The sequence below is a fragment of the Limulus polyphemus genome, unplaced genomic scaffold (assembly GCF_000517525.1).
Source record: "Limulus polyphemus unplaced genomic scaffold, Limulus_polyphemus-2.1.2 Scaffold809, whole genome shotgun sequence".
NCBI lineage: Eukaryota > Metazoa > Arthropoda > Merostomata > Xiphosura > Limulidae > Limulus > Limulus polyphemus.
In genome coordinates this window covers 46076-72517 of record NW_013666419.1, presented here as the reverse complement: position 1 = coordinate 72517, position 26442 = coordinate 46076, and the positions used below count along the sequence as shown (strand labels likewise).

The 26442-nt window shown below is 30.4% G+C and overlaps 1 protein-coding gene across 2 annotated transcripts in view; it reads left to right on the top strand.

The window, feature by feature from the left end:
- LOC106460647 (mitogen-activated protein kinase kinase kinase 1-like) overlaps nucleotides 1-26442 on the top strand; it is a 59760-nt gene that overhangs the window by 14820 nt on the left and 18498 nt on the right. Inside the window, exons 1-11 of one of the 2 annotated variants that reach the window (XM_022387418.1) lie at nucleotides 9955-10131; nucleotides 10410-10682; nucleotides 13116-13166; nucleotides 13702-14706; nucleotides 16274-16480; nucleotides 17207-17323; nucleotides 21860-22020; nucleotides 22172-22290; nucleotides 22646-22721; nucleotides 23209-23392; nucleotides 24936-25178. In XM_022387418.1, the coding sequence (XP_022243126.1) occupies nucleotides 10560-10682; nucleotides 13116-13166; nucleotides 13702-14706; nucleotides 16274-16480; nucleotides 17207-17323; nucleotides 21860-22020; nucleotides 22172-22290; nucleotides 22646-22721; nucleotides 23209-23392; nucleotides 24936-25178 (2286 nt within the window). In that variant the 5' untranslated portion in view covers nucleotides 9955-10131; nucleotides 10410-10559. Of the gene's footprint in view, nucleotides 1-9954; nucleotides 10132-10409; nucleotides 10683-13115; nucleotides 13167-13701; nucleotides 14707-16273; nucleotides 16481-17206; nucleotides 17324-21859; nucleotides 22021-22171; nucleotides 22291-22645; nucleotides 22722-23208; nucleotides 23393-24935; nucleotides 25179-26442 lie in introns of those variants that run through there. The other variant, XM_013920375.2, reaches the window with a different exon arrangement.

Sequence of the window (26442 nt, the reverse complement as noted above, 5' to 3'; positions counted from 1 at the left end):
TAGTAGTCTAATTAGGAACAAGGAACGACCAATTTATTTTAGTAATTTACTAAAATTTAACTAACATCCCACTCATCAGCAAGTTAAGTAAAATTAACTATAGAACAACACACACGTGTGTGTGTATATATATATATATATATATATATATAGTAATAGTGAGTATAAGCTAGAAATAAAATCAAATGATTGAGAAAAAGTAAAATAAAACTTGTACATTAAAGTAAGGAGAGCTTAATAGAAGTTAAATTATTGTTTAGATTTGGGTATTCACTATAGGTATATAAGCTTTCTTTTCTGAAAACTGATGTTAAGGTAGTACTAACCCCTAAAACTGTGCAAATTTACATACTGAGGAAACACTGTTAAGCACTTCTTATAACCTTCAAGTTGAGCACAATACAAAAGTATGATATCGTAATCTCTAAAAGTACACTTTCAGTCATATATGTCATATGTATAATTAATGTGGCAGGGATAAAGAGATAGATAACATAAACTGTTTTAACACCATAACTTTACTAGGAATGATAAAAATGTGAAGATTGATACAAATGCTTTGTGAACAGCCTCATAGCTTGAATTAAAAACTTTTCAAATTTTCTGCAACATTAAGGAGCTAGACAATTAATTTTAATTGATGCCTTCATTAGTGGTAAATAGACTCATAACAAGACAATTGGTGAAGATTTTTGAATTTAAAAAAATTCAAGCTATGGAAGAGTGTAATATCAACAAGTGTGCTAAAATTCATGCTGATATTGGCTTTAATGGTGAAGTTATCATGCTAATAAATGAGTGAAAACTGCATTTTGAAAAATAGCCATTAAGACAAATATGAGTTATGTAGAAAAGAGGTTGAACTTTCAATTTTGGCTAAATTTGACAAATGTGATTTTTGAAATATTGGGGTTACTCTTTAAGGGTCAGTGCTAACTTAAGAGATGGAAATTACTTGAAGAGAAAGGGGTGGTTATTAATTTCACAATGTGTATGAATGGCAGAAGCATGAGGGTTTAAAGTGGGCAGCTAGTTCTATTTGAAACTCGCATATTGTTAATTGGTAAATAGTTTTACTATTATAGTTTGCTTTACAATTACCACAAATGAATTTGTAGACATTCTGTGAGCACATAGGGGTAGGTGAATGTCCCTAGTTTTAAAGAAGTTTCCAGTTTGAAAGAATGATCTGAACATTAGCTGTAGTTTAATTTGTAAGTAAAAGTTCTTTAATAGTTTGTGAATTTGTGTTTTAACAATAAATCTCCCTTCCTTGAGAAAGTGATCACAAGGAGTATGGACATTTTGCAAGTGTGTGGTACCTTGTTTGTTCAAAACTTGTATGTTAATTCTTCTAGGAGTTACATGGGGAAACCATTATTTTTTTTAGTAAGTTTTGTGGAAATTTATTTTCAAAATGAATTGGAGAACAGCTTGAACATATAGGCTCTGTTAAGGAGGTTTAGTACAATATTATGTTTGATAGAGTTAGGTAGAAGGCTGTTGAACCACATGTAAAGGTATGTAAAAGTTTTTTCTATAGACAGATGTAGTAGACCGGTTATTTAGATGGTTAACTTGGACATCTAGAAAGGAGAATTTATTGTTATTTTCAATTTTGTACTTCGGTTTTGGTAGTTTGAGTAATTAAAATGAAGTTTTTTCAGCTTATGTTGTTCTTTGTTTTTACTCACTATTACTTCACAGTACTTATTATATATGAACATATATATGTATGTTTCATGTAATTTTCTAGTTTGATGGTGATAGTATGTGTAAATTCTGAAATGTTCAAATAAATATGTATTGCTGTGGTGCTACTTTTCCTAATCAGCCTCAGACATTATTTAGTTTTTTAACCTGGATGTATACGTGTCCAAGAGTTTCACTTCCATGTTTTGTTCAATAAAGGTTTCTCTCCATTTTTAATTCAAGAAAATAGTTATTTTAAGAACCATTTTCATTCAGTTGAAATTTTGTTCAGTATTTCAGTCATGTTATATTTTCCCTTCATAATCCAAGTCACATATTGAAGGAACATTTTAAAAATAAAAGACTCATAAGTTAAGAAAGGGTTTTCTTATCATAGAGAACATTATCCTTTAAAGAACACGAAATGGTAAAACTCAGTATTTTACAGTTTAATAAACATCTTTGCCAAACTAACCAGTCTTTGGTCTTTGGGTTAAACTTATCCTTAGCTTTTCCATGAAAACATCAACTGATAGTTGTTGAAGAAGATATTGAAATAATGTATCACTTCAATACCTTCATCAATAACTTCCAGCATTTTGTTACATCATTGTGTAACATAGGTGAAAGATTATGGTGACCCAAAACCATATTAAATTTTTTTGACAAGGTTTAGTTTTTTGTCCAAAGCCATCTTCTATGTGTTTACACCTGTAATTTTTTAACAGATGAATTGATCCAGTAAAAAAAAAAAATCAGATTACACAATGCAAAAAATTATTATATTAGTTATATATTATATTAATTATTTCAGTTGATGTTTTTGGCATGTAATAAATAGGTCAGGCTAAGTTTAAACATGGTTTTGTAATACAGGTGTTAATTTGGTGAAGTTAAATGTATTGTGGGTGAGGTGTAAGAGTGGAGAATGTATACACGCAAGTAAAGTCCATGTTAGTTTATTAGAATTAAATGCCAAACAGATATAGATTTTCAGTAAAATGTCGGGAATTTTTCTGGTGGACACAGTTTTGGGATGCCACATGTTTTAAAGTTATTTAAAAAGTAGTATATCTTTTAGTGGAATATAATGGAACATAGTACTTCAAAGTTCAGACAAAATGTGTTTTAATGGAAAAATTAATATGTCATTTTTGAAATTGAATTGACTATATATAGATAAGAATTTACAGCTATTACTATTTATTCTTTAATATATTTGTCCAAAATGATGCTAAATAGGGTTTAACCTTGTTCCTATGATGCACTTTAAAAATGCTTCAAGAGAATCTAAAAAAAGGAGCCATAGCTGTACATTTTTATAAATAATAATAATAAAATGTCAGGAACTTGAAGTTTTCTGAATGAGAATAAAAACTTAAAGAAATTAATTTCAATAATTAATTTTCTTTTTGTGTTGTTTTTTACTGTAATTCTTTGTGAAAATTCAACAAAAATGTTGAAATGACAAAAAAATCTAAGCAAAGTATCAGTAAAACAGTAATGTTTTCGGACAAAGTTTTATTGGCTGTACAATGTAAAACTTTTGTTTATTTTGCTACAATGATTCATCAGGTCAGTGATCAAAATATTACATTCCAACACTACTGAGGAACTTCATCTTTTAGTTGGCTTTATAGATCAGGAATGCATGGTCCATCTGTATTCCTTTAATAATGACCAATGAAAGTGAACATACTGCATGGATTAAATAAAAAAACATTTCATGAGAAAATGCAACTTTACTTGAGGGAATGTAATCTTCCTGATAGCTTTCCCTCAAGTGAATGTAATTTTATTTCAATATTTCTATTCCTGCAGGTTTATCTGACATTGTCAGGTGAAATAAAAGAACTGAGGCTAACAGAAATTTTAAATAGTTAGAGAATCATGTGAGTACCTTTAACAATAATAATCTACAAAGTGTGTTACTGAGCAGTTGTATAATAAATAAAATATTTATTAATGAACTGTTAAATATATATATATATGAAATATATATCAAGCTTTAAGGCCTGAGACTAAATAGGGAAAATTGTTTATATATAGGAGAGAGAGAGCAATTAAAATAGACATAAATTAACACTGTTGTATTTATTAAGGATAGGATTTTCCTTTTTTTTATTAACAGAGGTTTTTCTATTTTTCATCCGTTAGTACTATTTTCTTTGTTGAGGATTTTTAATGTGAAGTGTCAAAAGAATGATCTTTTTTAGATGTGTTCAAGAATATCAGATAGAGATTTTAAATGTTCCTGCAAATGAATAGAAAAGTTTATTTAAAGATTTATATAAATGTAAAAATAAAGCCTCAAAGCTTTATTTTTATGTATTTAACAGTTCATTGTTAAATACTTTATTAATTATATAACTGCTGAATCACATGCTTTGTATATTATTATACATTAATGTTATGGATATCACGTGACTTTCATATTTCAATTAATTTCTGTTAGCCCCAGTTCTTGTAACCCACCTGCTGATGTCAGTTAAACCTGGGGAAATTTTATGGCAAAATAACCAAAAATTTTACTCTGAACAACTGATAAAACCTAGTCTGAAATTCAAAAACAGTTCTTTCTAATGTGTAGTCCAAGGTCTTTTTAGGTTTTAAAGTGATTGACAGGCATAACTGATTCCAAACATATTGTATATTCTGATATGTCTGATGTTTCTAAATAACATCCAAATAACTACAAGTTGACCATGGAATTAACTGCTACAGTCACAGAAATAAGTACCTTTGTTGATGTTCCCTTTTCTTTATTAATTGCTATAATGTATATAGTTTCTAAATTATCATATACGAAGTGTTTTTGTACTTACCAATTTAAGACTTCTAAGTACATCACAATGTTTTTTATTGCTGCATAAATGGCTTTAAAGTTTGATAAAGGGTGTGATGTCAGAGAATGAAAATTTTAAAAGTCACCTGTCTTTGCAATTTCTTTTTTAAAAAAGATCAAATTACAAAGCTTGTAAATTATGATAATTGAACTTCTTTTTTGGGAGGAGGAGAGATCCCTAAAAATACATTGTAATGCAAGAATATTGTTTTTATAAACAACACCTGACTTACTTAATGAAACAAATAGCCTATTGTATAACTTGTTTAATAATTAAAGAGGCTGGTTCAGTTGGTCTAATAACCTGAGAGGTTTTATGAGAAACAAAGCTTGTGCTCTTTTTCAAGGGTAAACAATCATCCCATTGAAAGGTCACAACTGATTTTATTTACAGTAAATGCTTAATTTTTCAAAGAAAACAAGAAAGCTATTTTATCTAGGACTAGAGTATAAAATATTAAAGTAGTGTAAACTGATCCAAACATGAGAAACAACATTGATACCTTGCAGATGGAAGTAGGCTTTATTAAATAAATAAATATATGTATGTATGCATGGGTGTCGAATATTTGAAAGAAACTTCTTATTCAACATACAAAATGGTAGAAACATTTACTTGACCCTTCACCATCCAACAATATATGCACAAAAACTGCAATATAAATTTTAGGATTTTGCTTTTATTCAACACTGAATAGAGGAATAAAAACAACTTAGGATTCACACACTAAGAAAGTGAAATAAGATGCACTTGACTACCCAGTTATTTCCTTAATTTCAATAAATTTAAATCTGTTATGTTTATTTATCATAATATTTTCATTAAACAGATTATTCTCCAAAGACAGTACAAAGTTATTGTATGGAGATGCAGTGTTTTTAAAATTTAGTAAAATGATGCATAAATGTTTTTAAAAGTCATGAGATGTGCAGTGTTTTTTGAAATATATAACAATATTTGTTTGACTATTTGCATCATGTTTTTTATTGTTTTACAGTCAACCAATCAAATACGAATATATCCATCCTCTAGTTTTTCACATTATTGACATCAGGAGTTCACTCCTTGTAGTTGTTGTACTTGACAATGCCACATTAACCAGATGAAACATTATAACCATAAATAGTATTCTCTGTATATCTCACAATAAACAAGTTTTAAATTTTACATAACAGGGTACTTCCTATAATTATTTATTTCCAATACTGTAATGTATATAATATGTGATGTTTTTTTAAAATCTCTAGAGCCAATACAAGTAATGAGAGGTTGTAACAGATTGTTCTGCAAGGAATGTCCATAAAATAGTAGATAATTAAGGGCCTAAAGTGGCCCTCTACATCACAAAAAATAAAATGGGCAGTAAGGTGGTTTCAGTGGCTGTGAGTAATCTCTTACATTTTTCTTATCTATCATAAATAATAACAGAAAGACATGTTATATGTAAATACAAAACATGAATGATAATATGCCCCAAAGTTGTGCTTTGATACAGCAGACATAGGGAAAAACTAAATCTATAAAGCATGAATATGATACTTGAAAAAATGTTGTGCATGTGGAGTTGTTAGTTTTAGTCAGGTTTCAACTGTGTACTTTTGTGTCTCAAAATTTTAAAGGTGCAAAATATGTGTAAATGAAAAGCTTAGTTAAAAACAGGCAACACCAAGTGTGTTTTGTCTATGAAAGTATTAGTAGCCTGTATTAGAGTTATTTCCAGTAGCATAAATACCCAGAAATGTTTTTTTCTGACCCAATGTAATGAATGGGTTGTCACATATTTCTCTCTCTAAACAAAACAACCCAGATGCTGTTTGTTACCTTTTTATTGAGACAAAAATAGCTAGCTTTCTATTGTGCTATATTGCTACCATAATTTAATCATTGAATTTATTGGTTCAAAAAAGTTAAACTTGTGTATTGAGACACTATAATTTAAAATCACTTTTGTAACCTGTGATGTTCATAGACCCTTGAAAAAGGCATAAGTCATAGTGTCGTGTAGAATAAATAAACATTTATTTCAAGTTGTTTGTCATCTTCATTGAAAATGAAATATTGAGACACTATCAGTCTTACCCTGCAGTTTTGTGTAGCAGTCATAGTATGTGGCTTCAAAAGTTTACTTCAGATAACACAGCTTGATATAATAATTACTCTAGATCATGTTCTAATCATAGTATGTGGCTTCAAAAGTTTACTTCCGATAACACAGCTTGATATAATAATTACTGTAGATCACGTTCTAATCATAGTATGTGGTTTCAAAAATTTACTTTCTATAACACAGCTTGATATAATAATTACTGTAGATCACGTTCTAATCATAATATTTGTAATATTATTATTGTTTCAGCACAAATCGCGCTTAATGTCTGCTCAGATGTGAAGCCTGTTTTAAATATATTTTGTGAACAGAAGATGAAAAGTGCAATTAATTTTAAGAATGTATCGGTTGCACTGAGAATTCATATTTCACCTGATCAATTATATCACGCAAACCCCATCTCAGTAATACTCTCAATAACGTTTAAATTGTAATCTTCCAAACTCCCCCACCACCACAAATACGGTTTCTTTCGTTGTTGTTGTTTAAATTTAGCACGTTAATAATTTTACAAAACTATTTATTATTAAATTTATGAACAATGTTTTTATTGTATTTGCTCGCTCTTTCAACCATGGGGGTGTTATAATGTTACGGTTAGACCGACTAATCATTTATATAAAGAATATCTGAAGAGTTGGGGTGGGTGCTTTTGAATAGTTGCCTTCCTTCTAGACTATCATTGCAAAATTAAGGATGGCTAACGCGGATAGCTCTCGTGTAGCCTTACGCGAAATTCAAAATAAACTTATTCTATTTTTTGGCAGAATTTCTATCTTTTAGTTTAATCATCAGATTGTGCGTAATATAAGGTGTGTATTTCACCCCTCCTCTTTGATTTACAAACTTTTTACATTAGGCCAATGACACTACATTTCCAACTTTCAGTTTGCACCTCATGTAAAGTATTTGCTCGAGATTAGGGCATGTGATGCTTTTGAACTCGGTATTTTTGTATGTTTTTTTTTTTAAGTGATACATCTATGGAATATATTAATGCAAGCAGAACATATATAATATTTTCTTTTTACATGGGGATTCTTTCACGAAGAAAAAATATTCGGAGCAGTCCTTATCTGAAAAAAAAAACATATCATAAGAAATTGATAGCTGAGAAATGTGCTTAATATTATCCGTAAACAACTCTAATAAAGCCGCACGTGTGTGCAAATATATACATATGCCCTGATTTTTTTTTCTAATTCAGCTGTTCTGCATGCAAGGTTCCGTGACGTAATGAAAAGGTTGTTCTTATAAGTGAAGCGGGCCCGATTAATTTTTGAATAAATGGAAAGATTTCTTATTTAGACTGAGTCCAATGTATAGATTTAAAAGGGCTGCGTAGGGTAGTCAAGAGCAAGGGAGCGATAAGTACAGTACATATAACAATTCAACGTCGATTAATGAAATGGTACAACAATTTACAAATGTACGCTTCGTTTTTGTTAAACTACTTGTTTATTCTTACATATACTTTAAAATTTATATATGCACGAGGCGATTAATAAAAGTGAGGGGGATCGTAAATTGTCACGTATATTTAATAAATTAAGCATATTTATCAGCCTAATTGTCAATTTACAAATAGTAGTGACACCTATAGAGTATGCAAATTGCACATAAAATTAAACTAATTGCATGGTTACACTTGGCGCCTCATAGATGCGATTTTAGATAAGTTATTTAAGAACTTTAAATATAATTTGCCTGATACATGATATGTATTATGTGTAAAGTTTTATTTGGTCCAGATGGAGCTCTCGTGCACAAAGACAACGCTACTATACGGTACTGTAGATCGTGTAGATTTAGATAAAAAAAAATAAATAATAATAACTAAGAAAAACTGATATTCCGTCTTGACTAATAATTTATTAATTTAGGACGTTACGGGGGAGGGCTTGTTAGAAAGTACTATACCATCAGTTTAGAAAGCCTGAAATTGATGATATCAACTCTTTTGTACAAACCTCAATTTGGGGTCGTTTCATGTTTAGGCCAGGGACAACATACGAGTTAGAGTTTGGGATAAGATCTGTTGTTTCAAAACACCCTCATTTAACTTAAAATTCAAGTAGGTCAAGACTATATAGTAAATATTGAGGTTTTAATGAACGAAGAGATTAATGAACATACCGTCATCTGACATAAGTATTCATATATGAGTTGACTTTCCTTGGTTTAAAAAAACCTACGTTTGTGCATGTTACGGGAAATATCCAGGGATCGGTTCAAGTCAACAGAAACTTGTTGATGCTAGGCTTTACCGCCTGAAGGGGGTTAATGAATGAAATGAAACACTTTGTGTTTGAACCGGCTGTTGTCGAAGTTGTTTTGTTTTAATGTTATTTTGGACAATAATGGAAGATACTGTTAATGTAAACCTATCTCTGGATATTTCTCTTGACACACATACACTTCCCTTCTCGGGTTTTAGGACTTGAAGACCTGGGAGGGTGTCAGGTGCGTTCGACATCTTCGTTTTACTTTACGTACGTATAAAAGTATGTACTTTTGAAAAACAATTCCATATTTCAAAATTTGTTCTAGCAAAATGATCCAGAAAATTATCCTTTTTACTCCGAATTCACACCAGGGAAAATATATGTACTTTCTAAAGTACAAACGTTTAAGGAAGAAATTGAAAGTTTAATTTCGGGTATTGTTTGTTATACCAAAATTAAGCACCAAATATACTGCAAGATTTACAAGAGATTAAATTATTTTTCAGCTCATTACAATTACATTTACGATTTGTACTTTAGTTGTTACATTTACCTAATAGTTTGGAAGTGGAACATTTTATTTGTTCCTGTATGAATTTAATTTTTTTGCTAATAACAATTGCACTAAACTAAAGGTAACGTTATAGTTTTTTTGTGTGTGTGTGTGTGTCTGTGCAGAGTGAAGTACAACCAACACAATGTAATGAACACGATATTATGCCTGTATCGAATAAGCCTGGGGGAAATGAGCCTAGGTTACAATAGTTCATGTTACGTCGTGTATTTTATATGTATTTAATCATTAGTATCGCCGTTGTTCTTTCGTTGGATTAATATTTCACTCTACATCATGGTTCGGCTGGCTTATGTACACGGGCGTCAATAACAAAGCATACATTTATTTTGTGCGTATTAGAGTACAGCGTAGTAAACCAATCTACTTTTCTTATAACTACATCCTGTCAACCTTATCAAACAAACCTACCCCCTACCCTTCTCTCAGCGTTTCGATGGGAGAACGGTTAGGAAGTGTGCACCCTCTCCCCTTACTTTCAGACTAAACCCAGCTTTAGACAGAAAGCGGCCCTTGTGTCTCAAGGCTGTTTGTTAGCCTGATGAGGCTGAATGGCCGAACTGTTTCGATAGTGCGCGTCTACTTCGCGTGGGTGGACATGCGCTTGCTTGGTCAGTGTGTAGTAACTTAGGGGGTGAACTTTGATTTTTATAACCCGAGTTGATTAGAAAGCATTTGTACTGAAAGGTAGGTTTATCATTGTTTTGGTAAGACCAAGCAAGTATTTGTGCGTGGTATATCGTAACATATTAGGATTAATAGATGTATTTGTAAAGTTCGACTCTGCTAGCGCAACATATAAACTGCATAATATTTTTTTTTTAATTATAAAGCTTAATATCTTGTATGATTAAGAAAATTAAGCAACGTCTGTATGCTGTTTAATTTATTTTCAAAGAGGAGCTGTTTATTAAGCGTGATATAACGTATTATATCTGTTTATTGACTACTTTTTTTTTTTTCAGATTTGTCATCACAGGCAGTCTCTTTACCTTTTCACCTAAGAAAAGATAGAAAGACAACAGCTAAGTCGATAGACAGTACATCACTGTTAAGTCGATGTAGTAAACTTTCAATTGTAGGCCTGTCGCTTGGCAGGCGGTCACTCGTACAATATGGCCGCCGTCCCGGATAAGTTGTTTGAACCGCTTGTAGACGCGAAGATACGTGAGAAGCTCCGAGCGACGTGCACACCGGGACTAAGAAAAAGTGCAGGAGAACGTAAACAGGGGCCATTGGTTAGTATTTTTCTTGAAATTCTATGGCAGGGTAAAATTTGTATAATTTTGCATGTTAAATTTCGTCGTAAATTTTGTTATATATATATTAGCATAATATTAGTGGCTGGTTATACACATATTAAAGTTTTATACATAATATTTTTAATTTAGCTTTTGTTTCAATTTGTACATGTTTTGAAAAACCTGCTGGAATTTTGTACATTATCTGATGTTTTATTGCATATAAGATTTGATGTCGCTTCATATGGCGTTTTAGATTTACCACTAAGAAGGTTTTGCCCTTATATGGTGATAATAAGAAATGATGGAGTGAGGTGCATTCTGGGAAACCAATATTTGCATGGGTATCTTTAAACTTTTAAATTACATGTTATAATTAGTTTTGTTAAAGTCTGTTAGGAAGAGAAACATCAATATTTAAAAATAATATTACCAATTCATTTGACTGCATTCCTAATTAATCCTTGACAGTTGATTTTTATCAGTTGCTGATTGTGTAAATGTAGACTTGGAGAGTGATTTAAAAGTTGTTTTCATGCTTGAGCTCATTGTACATTAAATGTTGTAGATAAAATACCTTTTTGAGTTTAAAATATTATATATATAGTAAAAAAAGGGGTAACTTGTGATTTTGATCCCTAAGCTTGAACAAGCAGTTTTTTAATTGCATTAATCATAATATCCATTAAAAACTTGTGTTATTCAGTAATGTGAATTAAAACTATACAATTTATTTGAGATAATGCTAAACATTTGACTGTTTTCTTCACAAACTGTTATTGATAATGTGAGAAACATTAGTTATTTTCCTGTCTTCATCAAAAATAGTTGTTATTATATAAAACATTCCTGTTTCCAAGTCCTGAAACATATCTTACCAAATTTTTTTCTGCTTATTCATAAAAAAAAATTTTTAAGTATTTGATAAATAAAATTCCCTTTTAAAATGCAAAATCTAGTTAGGAAATCTTTACTTTCACAAAATTATAACACATATAATTAATCTCTCACTTGTATTATTTTTTTAAGTCAAAAAATTTACACATGTAAAGTTTTTGAAAGGATTATTTAAGTGTTATGTTTCTTAAAAATCAGTATATCTTTTATATCAGCGGTATGAATCTGATACTGATGATGTATGTTTTTATGAAATGTTTATGGTGCTGTTAGATTTTGATAATGATGAGTATGGCATGCAGCAGAAAACTCCCACCTTAAAGCTAATGTTGTGATTTAACTCCGATGAGAAGTACAAGTATTGGTTGGAGAGTAACTATTCTTGGCTGTGTTATTTAGACTTAAGGTTGCTATACATAGTAGATACACTGTGTTTCTAGCTGGAGTTAAGCCTTTTGAACTTTAAATCGGTGGAATCAGTTGATGCTTCATTGACAGTCATATGCATCTAACCTCATTTGGCATGTACTTTTCATGCTTAACAATAGTGACTTTGTGTCTGTAACTCAGGTCTTTGTTATCAGATATTTCCTAGATATTTTAAGAATTGTTTTATTGAATGTGTAAGCAAGTTGTATCTGCATTTCTTTGTTTTCCTTTGATTCTAGTGCTTCTCTTACCAGCAAAAGGTTAAAAATGTAATATACAACATCAGCTAAAGATTGTAATTAATATAAACTTGTAATTCTAAATCTTGAATTTTGTCCTCCAGCTCTTGAAACATTGACAGATCTGTTAATTATTTTCAGGTGTTTACTTTGGGAGGAGTCAGCAATCTTATGTATACATGAGTGTGACTAGATTATTGATATTACAAAAACTCTTTAAGAATAATTTAGTAGATTTTTTAATTTGTAGCATCGTATACAATGTTTATAAGTTCCTTAGAATTTTTAAGTGCTCTGACACTGACTGAAATGATTAAACTGGTGTTTACAAAACAGATGTGTAAGACGTAAACTTTTCATTTGTCATTTCCATCCTAATTTATTCATACGTTTTTTTAGTTTAGAGGTTTTAAGTTACTTGAAGTTATTAAATTGCATGGTGAACTATGTCATGAATATTTATTTGTTATTAGAATATAAAGTCTTTTAAAGTGATTCAGTTATGAGCAAATTTAATTAATTGTTGGATAGTATATATTCAGAAAATTTATTAAACAAGTCATTCTAAAAAGTATTTTTGAATTATATTATATATATATATATATCCCCACCTGTTACACCATATTGCTTTTACTCATTTATAGCATTAATACGCAGAAAATAAAAACAAGTGGTCATGTTTGAAAAATGATTTTGTTTTATAAGTTGTTAAAATTTTGTCATGACACTAAGTAAATCAATAGATTTTATCATTGTTGATTTTGAAGTGACTTTTTGTTTTTCTGCGGTAGATATTTACAAGAAATAGTGAGAATGTTATAGAACTTCTAAATACATTCTACTCATAACATTAGTATTATTTTAGGTAGTAAAGCATCCTGACCATGTCCATAGACAAGATGAAATACCGTTAAAAGTAAGTTTTGTTTTATAGTTGTAGTTCTTTATGTTTGAATACGTCTATGACTTGTATTGGCCTTAAAAGGTTTTTGGATGATGTTTCAAGATGCTGGTATGTATCTTCATTGTCAGCAGCTCAAAACTTTATCCAGACAGTTTCTGAGGCAGGTGCAGGTCACAAAGGTCTCTAGTCAAGTACAATCTTCTCTGACAAACCTTTCTCTTAAACAATAAAATTTGGTTTTGGAACAGTTCTCTTCTAGTTTATTAACTATAAATTGTGTAAAGTATGCTCTGAATTACTTTGAAGTACTGGTTTGATTTCCTGTTTAGATTCATATTCATAACTAACATACAAAGTTATAAAGTTTCATTTGATATATCCTTTCGAGTATTTCTGTATTTTCTATATTTGGATGCTATTGTTTGGTAAAAGCTGTTTCAAATGTAACTAACAATTTTTGTAAGTGCAAAGCATTGATTTTTGTGTGTGTGTATGTGTTTATATATATATATATATATATATATATATATAAATATTTCAATGTTAGAAAAACCCACCATCACTACTACCAGTACTTGACAACTCAAGTTTGACACAGTCTCCATCCAAGACCAGATCACCATCTTTTTCAAAACATTTGATTAAACAGCCAAATGTACCTATTTTGAACTCATCAAGCTGTTTGGACAGGACAGTCTCATACTCAAAGTCAACAAGTAAATGCTTTACAAATCTTCAACCGGGTTCACTCACTTTCTCACCTTTTCCTTGCTCTTCTGGACAATTGCCTTTAAAAACTTCTCTTCCAAATTCCCCAGAGTTACCTCAAAATTCCCAAACTTTCTTCAATAGACAAACATCGGAACATAAACCAGTTTCAAACTTAAAACCGAGATCATCTGTACCACAGCTATCTCGTCCACCCTCACCTCACTCTTGTGAGCAATTAATTTCAAGAAATTCTTGTCCTAGTTCACCAACTTTGTCTCAAAATAGCCACAAGGTTTCAAGTAGGCCAGGTTCACTACTTAAACCAGCAAGCAGTCAGACTGCAAGTCTTCAGCATGGATCACTGCCAGTATCCCGTCCATCATCACCTTCTTTCTCTGGACAAGTGTCTTCAAAATCTTCCCGTCCAAGTTCACCAAATTTACCGCAGCATTTCCACAGTTCCTTACATAAACAAGACATAACACATAAGGAAGTTTCAGACTTTCAGCCAATATCGTCTGTTTCAGTTTTAACTCAGTCATCATTATCATTTGAACAAGTGTCTTCAAGAAATTCACGTCCAAATTCTCCAATTCTGTATCAGAATTGCCAGAATTATACTTCCAGGCCAGATACTTTATCTAAAGCAGATGGTATACATGTTTCGAACCTTCGTCCAAGATCACCAGTTTCAAGATTGTCTCGGCCATCATCACCAGTTTCAAGATTGTCCCGGCCACCATCACCTTGCTCTTCTGATCAAGTGTTGTCAAGAAATTCACGTCCAAGTTCTCCAAATCCATATCGAAATCGACAGAACTCTCCTAGTGGACCAAGTTCTGTGAGTATTTTCTAAAATCATTACTGTGGGGTAAGAGCAAAGATATAAATAGACACAAGTTTTTCATTTTTATTGGGTGGATATAGTAAAACTTTTGTTTATTTTGTTCACAACGTTTCACCAGATTTACCTGGCATCATCAGGTCAAGTACAACTGAGGCTAACAGAAATTAATTTAAAAAGAAAAAGAATCTTGTGAAAATCTATAACAGTACCTATCTACAAGCAATAGCAAACTTAATAAAGTAACTTATCAATGAACTGCCAAATTTGGGAATATATAAATAAAGATTTTAGGCCTCGGTCTAAGTATTGATAGTCAGTCTATATACGAGAGAGAAAGAGAAAGGAGCTGTTAAAATATACACATTTGTATTTGTTAAAAATAAGAGTTTTTTTTTATTAATAAGACTTCTTTTATTTTTTGTCTGTTAATGTTGTGTTCTCTGCTGAAGACTTTTATCTTAGAAGAATCAAAAGAATGATTGTTCCTAGACGTGATCAAAAATATGAGATGGAGATTTTAAATGTTCATACAAACAGAGTAAAATGTTGTTCATGAATCTCACCAATATAACAGCTTTTGCAATCCGTACGTTCAATTATATAAACATTTCCTGAAGTATCATTAATCATATACGTTTTGGAAAGCAGTTGACCCAGCTTTTTTCCATGTAAAAATTTAAATTTTACTTCAATGTCAATTTTATACTCTCTGTTTTTAATCAAATTTTTTTTGATAGCATAAGTTTGGGATAAACAGTAAAACACAAGAAACGGGGATATATTTAGAAAAAGCATTTTCTACATCATTTTGTGGCTTATTTTCAAAGGAAGAAATTACTGTATTAACAACAGTGGGAGGGAAATTGATTAGTACACAAAACTGAAACCTAAGGTTGCTATTTACTATTTTGAAACAATCAGTGTTGGAACTTACGATTTCATTTCTACAAATAGCACCTTTTAATATACTTAGCTTTTGGCATTGGTCATGAAGGGAATTTAGGTAGTATTTTAGTTACCTTTCAATGTCATTTCTGTTTTTAAACAAATAACATATAATAATATCAACTGTTATAAATTTGTTTATCTAATCTGAGCAATTAATGAAGAATTATGGATTTTGTTTTGAAATTTGAATTCTATAGAATATCTCATTCAGGTTCCCACCTTTGATGCTGATAAATGAAAACAACCAACCTGGTTCAGTAAGAAGTAATTAATTGCCACAATTGGAAAAACATTAAAAAACAGAAGTTAAATTTAGTTTTACAACTTTTACAGCTCTCAAGTTATTAAGGTACAAGCACCTTTATACTTATTGTTTTGTTTTGAAAACATAGGGACAATAATATAAAAAGAAAATTTGTCATGTTATTTGAATACTGTCGACTAAATTTGTAAACTAACTAGAGTGAGTGAATTTGTTTTAGAACTATGGGAAAAGTATTTGAATATATTTTTCTGTTTCTGTTCATAGTGATAATTGAATTGTCAAAAGAAGGATTTGTTTCATTTGTATATGAAATATGTATTGTAAGGAATCAATATATTTTATTTTAAGCGCCATCCTTCGTCCTCTGGCTTTATTGAGCCAAAAGTTCGTTCTCCTAGTGGCACAGGTGACCATACATTGGTGGGAAGTATCTGGAAACGAATAAGTAAAGCCAAACGAGCTCGTTTGTACTTACTGAACCAGCCTGGTCCTCATTCATTTTTAGTTGCTGGAGACTCTCCTGAACACAAGTACAAGGTCATCATAGGGCCACAAGTAAGTTTTAACTTCAACACAGTTTTATTTAAAGTTACAAAAGTATGAAGAAGATAAAATTTCAAAATCAGTCCATAAATTGCAGAACCTAACTTGTAATGTGTGTAGAAGAGATTGTACTTTCTAATACTTTTATGATTTTCATTCAGATACTAAAGTTTCTTTCATTTAAAATATTTGGTTATAGTCCTTCCCTAGTGATAGGTCAGAGAGATTTAAAAATTAAAAACAGCTAAAATCAAAGGAAATACAATCAGACTACATATTGATGCCTTTAACGTAGAATCATCATTTGAAGTTATGTGAAATATGGTAAAATGTGGTTTTATTGACTTTTTTTTTCTGTCTGAATTTAGCTGTTTTTAATTTTTAAACTGTGTAGAATATTTCTAGCATTATAAGTCATTACAGGTCAGAGAGAGAGCTGTAGGATGGAAATGGTCACTGTAGCTACAACTATTAGAAGTAGTGTGTTATGTAAAGGTATATGTATAATGTGTTAGATATTTCAAAAAATAATTTGAATTAAAATGCCCTAGCATATGAATAGAGAATTCTGCTAAAATGTTTGATCTGTTGGGCCGACATAAAATATGGATAGTAGTTTGATATCATTATATCATTAGTGTAAAATGTTTGATAAGATATTTGATGTTATTCTTCTTTTTTTACTTCTTTGTTTTTTTACTGTAGTGGAGTATTAAAACAATTAATGTCACTTTTCAGTCCTGTTCTTGTGGGCGAGGTCCTCATTGTATTCATATACTCTTCATTATGCTTCGGGTATTTCAAGTTAATGAAGCTGATTCAAGATTGTTTAGTAGATCGCTGAAAAATTTTGAGGTAGGTATTACTCAATGACAAATTCATAAATAAAGTGTTTTCTTGGGATTATTAACATCATTGATCAGTATGTTTTACTGTTTTTCAAATATGATAGTGGATCTAAAAGTACTGTTTGTTTTAGTTTTTAACAAATTTCTTTCAAACAAACAAAAAAGCTAACCAGTCACAAAAGTGTATAATTTAAATGTACACTAATTTTTATCCCTCTGCTGCTAAACTGAAAATAATCTTGAACCAAACACACTTATTAAAAGTTATTACACATTACAAATGAATTAGGTAGGTTCAATATTACTGCAAGTTAACATTCCTCAAAATTACATTAAGTTTGGTAGTCAGATAGGACTAGTTAAAATTTAGAATTCTTAAAAATGTATTAGGTTAGTTTGTTATTTGCTAATTAAAGTGTTATATTTAATAAAAGTACATTGGGTAAGTTTATTATTAATAACTTATAACTAACCCTTTCAGCACAGGCTGATACATTTTGCATCATTTTGACTGGGCAAGGACATGTATGAAAAACACATGCAGTGACTCTGAGCATTCCTCACAAAATCTCATAAGATTTTGTTAAAGTTTATAAGTATTTTGTAGACAAAGAATGACGTTATTTAATTACATCTTTCTAATGAAAATGTTATTTATCTATAGCAGTTTTTTGCACTCAAACTGTTAAACTAGTTTGAGTGCAAGGTGGTTTTCATTTTAATTTTGAAAATACTTTTTTTCATCTTATAGTTTCATATTTTATTTGCATGCTCTCTAGAACCTCTTAAAAGGATATCAAAAGTTTTTAAAAGTTAAATGTTTATATTTTATTTTTCATTTTCTCTACCATATCCCTAACTCTAGCTGTTACAATCAATGTACAATACAATGAGATAATTAAAATTAGGAAATGGAGAAAAAAAAACATGCCTTTTAATATTTTGTAGAATATCTTTAAAGATTTTTCTTTTGTTAAATTTGTAATTTCAGGTCTTTTCCTTTTCACATATAGTTAATTTTTAATGTTTTATTTTACTTTCTTGTCCTTTACCACTTGTTATTCACTATCTTAACTCAAGTCAATGTTGCCCTAGGGGCATATTACAGTTTCTTTGGGTGACATGCGCAACCCTTCAGAAAATTTTTTGTTCAGAGCGTAACATCGTAAGCCTTGAGAACAAATGCAAATTATGATGAATTTGTAAAAAAATGTTTAAACCTTTTAATTATGCATTTTAAAACATAATTAATACATGATGAACAACAGGACGATGGCAGTAACAATGAACATTTGACGCATGTATGTTCAGTAACAAACATTTAATTCTTGAACGTTTCGGAATATACATATTCCATCTTCAGTAAGCTATATTGAACGTAGTAAATTATTAAGTACAGACATTTTATCAAGTTTAAACATGCTATAAAATGTCATTAAAAATAAAAAATAGATTTGATAACCACTTTACAATTTCTGTTTATCATAAAAATACATATATAGGCCTACATACTTGATTCAACAGTTTTATTCCAAATTCCATTAAATGTAACCTTATTATCAGCCTTCTCAATAGAGCATATAACATCTGTTCTAACTACCTCTCTTTTCATACCAAAATCACCACGTCATAGAACATTTTAATAAACAACGGCAATCTCATGCATTTTATTCAAGCCCAAACACGCAAGTTCCTTTTCCACAAATTTGAACCCCCCCAAAAAACATACACCATTAATAAATACCCATTAAGATTGATTGTTCCTTTTTTAGGTAAGCAAAGTTTCATACTGAAAGCACAAATTTTAAGAATAATTAAAACGTTTTATCCACAAGTTCAGCTACAAATTATATTTAAATCATCTTTCAAAATACAAAATCTATTCCGATCTAAAGACCTGTTACCTACCCCTATGCATTTCAGGATCATATATAAATACACATGGTGGCAGTAATGCCACTTCCATTGGCAAGATTATATGCCAGTTACATCTGTGAACATATGGGAGTATCAAGCAGAACTGATAAAAACTATCAAATCTACCAGACTCCACAATTTGCACACACACAGTGAAAACACTAACCGTCCCATCTTGATTACAAATTTCAAAGTCATCTCATCTGGATCATCCAATATTTAACTTTTAATTAAAGAAAGTTTATCTATTATAAATGAACTCCCAACTTTAAATAATAACACAACTTCACTATAATTCAGTCTGTTCTAAATACTTGTATAATATCATTGCATTATTCTATCCTCTGTTTATTTGATTGTCTTTTAATTTATTTCATACTTTTATTCTGTATTTTAATTACTTTTTATGGAATGTTTAAACTTGATAAATGTCTGTACCTAATAATTTTACATATTCAGTATAGCTTACTGAAGATGGAATATGTGTATCCCGAAACGTTCAATAATTAAATGTTTGTTACTGAACATGCACTATAATTAATACATAATCAGCTAAAATATAATAATAAAATATAAAATAATATAGTAAGACCTAAATACAATTTAACCTGCATCTCTAACTATAACAATTAGGATGAGAATCAACTGTAAGTGCTATAATCGATCAAGCAGCCAACAATACTGCAGTCAATTACATGTACTCCCTGATGACAACTTGGTGCCAATTTCAAAATAACCTTTGTTAGATTATATGGATCTTTTTAGGTTTGTTAAGGTTAGATTAGGTAAAATAAATATTAATATAATAAGAATATTTTACGTGGCATGCACGTGAGCAGCTTGGAGTAGCTTCTGGGTAACGTAATTCAATAGTGTAACATGAGCTGCACATTCCCCAAGTGATTAACAACTTATAATGGCACTAATAGTAGTGAGACATGGTTCAAAGAGCAATAAAACAATAAAATTTAGTTTATAAATAGATGTGTATTGTTATGAGTTTAAAGGTACTTAGGATAAACGAATGTAGTTTCATGTTACATTTGAAGTCATTCTATAAAGAAAAAAGCTTAATTTCGATATATTTTTTTGTGGTTACGAGGTTGGTCAATATGACCAACCACGTATAGAGTTAGGGAAGAAAAAATATAAAGGTTTATTGAAAACAAACATTTGAAATGTACTTCGGAGGTTTGAGATTTTTGAGATGAAGAAAAGTATTTGTAATCTTAATCTTTGCACATGGACCATTCGAAACAAATACTTCATATATTCAAGGATAAATCTTATTTTAGTTTTTTAAAAATACTTCACTTTGTGTGTATGTGTGTGCAAGACTTATAATGTTAACCGAAACACTGCCAAATTTTGTGAAGATATACACTATATTAAAAGTTAGTAGTATCAAATCTATAAAGACTTTAAATGAGTACAAAGAGGTCATGTGGTTGGTCAAATTGACTGAGTCAGGGTTGAGAGAGTTAAAGGGGCTCCTGTTACAAAAGGGCTAATATCCTTTGAAATATATTAGGTAGGATTGGTATTGCTAATCTAGAATTCTTATTTATATATAAACATTAGTATAGATTGGCATTATTAATTAATTTTAGGTTTAAAAATTATTTGGTCTGTGTAGTCGAATTTGTTCATTAAAGTTAGCTTTTACCATACCAATGTGTGTATCGCTTATTTCTAATGAAAGTTTCCTTTTTTAAAATTTTGACACATGATTCCAAATTACGTGTGTAATGTAATAGTCCCTTGTGTTTTGCATCTAGATGTAATTTGTCAGTAACTTACTTTTTAATAGTATATATATGTATAGTAAAGTAGGTTTTTGGCTGTTTTGGGCTAAGGATTCCTCTACAATAGTTGTCTGTGAATTGTTTGATAATAAACAAACAGCACAGACTCCACTTTTTTTTTAAATAATATATATAATCAAAACAAGTAAAATGTATGGACAAAAATTCTTTACACTGTGGAGATAATAATTTTTTCTTAAACACTGTACAGTTCTTTTATTGTCAAAAGTCCACTTAGGCCAATTCAGTTGAAAAGCCAACTGTTTTTCTCTTATTTTTGTCGCAATAGTATCCATTTATAATTCACTTATGCTATCACATGAGTTACTGCATTTGTATCCTGAACTTTCAGTAATCATCTGTCTTTTGTGAAAGTCCACATGGGCGGGTTCAATTAGTTTAGAACTCTCTTTGATGAGACAAATTATTCTCCTTATCTCTTTCAAATTGTTAATCCTACTCTAACATATCAACCATTAGGCCATTCACTCTCACGATGGTTAACTTTATGTTTTCTAACTTTTCTCTGACCAATTTTCTCTTTCATGTGACTTTACTTTTACTCTCTTTCATCTCACGGGGTCGCAGCTATTTATTCTTCTATCAATTAGGCCTTCTAGAAATCTCCATAGCAATGACATCAGTGAATTACAAACACAAAATAAATGAATTAATAATACTACCTACACTAAACGGTGTTTTATGTCTTACAGTGAGCCTTCTGCCTAGCTAGAGTGAAAGTAAATGGGTTATATTGTAGACATGGAACACAAACTTCATGTTACTCGTGCCTGTTGTTACCATAAATGTTTAATTTTCAGGTAAATGAATTGGTTCGTCAGTACCACCTGCGAAAAGAACGACAAGTTCAGGTTGCAAGTCCCATAAATCAGCATATTTCTACACCAGTATCACGACCCGTAAACAAGTTGTCTCGGTCTGAATCATCGTTACCTGATGCGGCAATACAAGAACAACAAAAGTGAGAGACTAGTCAAAGTTTAACAAAAAATTGTTGTAGAAGAATTTTTAAATCTTAAGTGAGCTGTGTTAAATATATATATATATATTAGCAGTAAGTCCTTCAAGTATAATTGTTTTTTTGTGCAACTCAAGAAATTTCTCCATTTCAGAATGAGTGAAGAATCCACTCTCTGTCCCATCTGCCTTCTCGACATGGTTGAAGGAGAATCTTTGGTCAGATGTGAACAGGGTTGTCACAACAGACTCCATCACCATTGTATAGCTATTTGTAAGTGTTTTGTACTTGAGACACATAATACATATAGTACAAACTTTAAATTGGTCATTACTTTCTGTTTTTCAAAATAAATCTTACTTATCTTGATTTGAAGACAATAAGAAACATGTCCAGGTGTAATTAAATACAAATGTTGTTTATTATTGATCAAATTAAATAGTTTTAATGGGCTCTTTTAAAAGATATGATTGATATAGAAAGGTTACAATTAATAAAGAAACTTGTAATAACTACTCATTTGTGTTTAAACATACAAATTTTGTGGACTTGTTAAGCACTGCCATGGCTTTTCTACTTAAAAATATCTTTTGGAGTTAATATTTATAACTGTTAATGTTTTTATTAGGGGCAGAAGAGTGTAGACAGCAGAATGAACCCATTCTGTGCCCTCTTTGCAGGAGCCAGTGGTCATTGCCCAGCAGGTGGGTTGTGCCAAATTTGAGTGTGTTAGGAAATGTATATACATATTTAGTTCTTTCTTGAAATAGGTTTTGTTTTTAGGTTTTAATAATAAAAGAAACTATTGTACACTTAATTATCAACTGAAAAAAGCATCTAATAATAGGATAAGAAAAAATATAACTGTTTTTTTTTGCCAGTTAATAAAATCTATTTATACATGTTTAAAAATGTCAAAAACTTAGTGTAACTATTATTTAAATTTTTTAGCACATTTGTTTGTACTATTTTTTTATTGTCGTTGAAATTTAGTAATAGCCTGAAACAGTAAAACCTCTAAGCTTTTATATGCAAGTTTATAATTGAAATGTATACATCACTTAATGAACTAGTAAGAATTAACTTTGAGGAAACAAACTGTAGTAACTTTATTGCCACGAAAGTGAGATATTTTCTGGTGCATATGTGTGTGTGTGTCTATATAAATTTATTTATTTATTGTCTGTACAGACTTGAGACAGAAAAGGTGGTGGCTAAAAATTCTCAGCAGTCTCCTTCAGAACATCATGTAACCATACCAGCTCGTCCTCATCACTTACCTCTGATGAGGCCATACCTTGCAACTTCCATTTCTCTGCCCAAAACAGAAAGTCTCTCCCATGCCCAGCAACAACAAGCACAGCCATGGATGCAGGTAATGAACTTAAAAATTACAGTTGCTAATTTTGTTTTTCCTGTTACCTATACTTAGCTCTTTCTACGGGTTCAGTTGATTCGATTGAGTTCATGACCATCAGTTTCCATGCTACAACTTTTAATAAGTTTTGTGTTTTATGAAATTTACAAGCTTTCAGTAACTATTACAAGTCTTTTGTGCACAAAAAATCGTAAGTAAATATCAAACTTTATTTTTCAGTAAAACTTAATATGTTATAATTTAATTTCTCTACCCTAACTCTATATGCACTTGGTCAACTTGACCGATTTTGTAACCACCATAAGCAAATATGAAATAAATCTGAATTACCCCTTTTTTCTTTCTAGAATGACAGCAAATTGTAACAAGAAACTACATTTGTTTATCGTAAATAGCTTAAAGCTTATAACCGTATACATCTGTTTATACTGAAATTTTATTGTTTTATTGCTCATTGAATCGTGTCTAACTAATAATCCCAGCACACAAGTTAAAAATCACTTGGAAATGTGTAGCTTACATTACAGTATTGAATTACATAACACACCAGCTCATAAGCATGCCTTGTGAAGAAATTTTGTAGTTTTTAATTTTTAATTACCCTACCTCAATATTATTGGTTTGTGCTGTCGAGGAATCTTAAGCCTACTTTTTTATTCTAATAGTACTACTACACTAAGTAATTTTTTATGCAACTTAATAGTACATCTAAAAACACAGAATAATAAATAATATGCACAAAGCAAACAGTGTCCTATAACTGTCATTTTTCTGGCTTCCTATCCACAAGATAGTGATTTAAAAAAATTTGATAAGCTCCACAATGTGATTCTTGTGAAAATATAGTTTCAAACTTGAAGTGAAATGGATAATACTTTAAAGAAAATAATTTACTATAATATCATTGATAGATGAAAACTTTCGTTTTCTATTGGCTATAAAGAATGTAGTATAAAACATTGACCTTTTGGTATTTAGAGAAATATTGGATGTGACAGGTGGGTGTGGTAAATTGATCTGATTTTCTAGTTTATGGCTTCATAGACAAATTTGATTGAAGGCTATAATAATTATGTTTTGCCTAAATAATATCTATATTATAATGAGTAATTTACATGAAACTTCATACTTCTCGGAAGGGTGGTAAATGAATTAGAGAAAAGGGAAGACCTAGAGAACGAACGTCACAATTCTCATACTAGGGGAAGATTAAGGATTTTTAAAAAATATTTCCTTATAAAATTTGGTTTATTAACTACATATTGATGCTAAGTTTATTCATATACTATTATAATATAATAGTTTATTTAAATTTTGAAAGACATAACATGGTGCACTTTGACCTGCCAATGGGGAGAGTGGTAAATTCATTTAATTTTTAAGCTAACATATAAACTGTGCAAACTGATAAAGAATCAAGAGCTTGTAGATGTAACATAAACACATTGGAATGAATGGAAGTATACCACACTTTATTTTCTGGCTAGTGATTTAATGAATATTTCTCCTGAATTGTTAACTTAGTAATGTTTTTATCTAGGTGTTTGAAAAAGACCTGATAAACTGTCTGTTTTCACGTAACTGGACCGTGCGAGAAACAGCACTGTGTCGATTGGCTCGGAAAGTTACATCAAACTTGTCTCTCAATCAAGAGAATTCTGAATCTGGAAAAGAGAACTTGATAACTAAACAGAGCTGTAGCCGACGTATCATCGAAATATGTTGTAGCATCATGGCCACCATGGTGTCTGATCCTGTGTACAAAGTGTATATTGCTTGTTTGGTAAGTATTAGATTAAATAGTTTTCAAAAAAATTTTAATACTCCAGATTAGTAGTTTGTTTGTTATGTTCTACTAGTTATTAAAATAAACAGATCTCTTGTTTTTGAGAGGTGAAACTGTATTAGAAAGAATTGTAATAGTAAAGTAAGACCCCAAGAGAGACCTGCTATTGATGTACTGTTCAGTACTATTACAAAGAATATAAAGATAATGTAAGACTGAAAAAGGCAAACAGAGTAAATGGTATATCTAAAGATGCAGAGGAACATATATATTATTTATAAGAGTGTAGCTGTTTTTATTTGTCCATTTCTTTCAAATTAACTCTCGTTACGAACTCTGTTGAATCGGTGAAGTTCGTGACCCTAAATTGACTTTTATAGTTTCCATACTTTAACTTATAATATGGTTTGTGTATCTTTCAGTAATCATTTAGCCATTTGTAGACACAAAATCAGAATTTTTAATGAAGTGTTTTCACTAAAAAAATTTCCATGAATACATGGAATCAAAGTGTTGACCGCTTTGAGTGCAAAATTATTTTCATGTTAAGAATAAAAAAGGTCTCATCATCTGAAGAGTCTCAAATTTCATTTGCTTAATGTTTTTTTTTTTTCAGTTAAACTTTATACTTTGTCTGTTATTTTCTCTACCTTAACTCAATACGAGGTTAGTTACTTTTATAATAATATGTAAAGAATACACATGAAAAACAAGAAATATGGTACTTACCTGGGCTTTTTTTTTTGCTATAGACTATTGAAGACACTTAACCCTTTTTTTTTATACTAATGGTACTACAAAACTAAATAATTTTTGTTGAATTTAATAATGCACCAAAGAACACAGAACAATAACATGCAAAAAACAGACAATCTTTTAAAACTATTACAATTTTCTTAACTATTTGAGAAGAGTCGTTAAATATTCAGCTAAGCTCATCAATGTGTTTCCAGTGGGAATAAAGTGTGAACTGTACACTAAATAGACAATTCTCTGTACAGAAAACAGTGTAATATAATACATTATTTGGTAGATTAATACCTTGGCTTTCTGTTGGTTATAAATAATATAGTATTAAACATCAGAGGGAACTATGGACAATTACTGAAAGACAGGAGGGGATAGGTGAGCATGGAATAGGGGTCTGATTTTCTTTTTGATGGCTCTTTATCTAAATATAATTAAAGGCTATAAAAAATTTTCTTGACCTGAGAGATGACAGCATTATAATGAGTAATTTATGTTCAATTTCATATTTGTT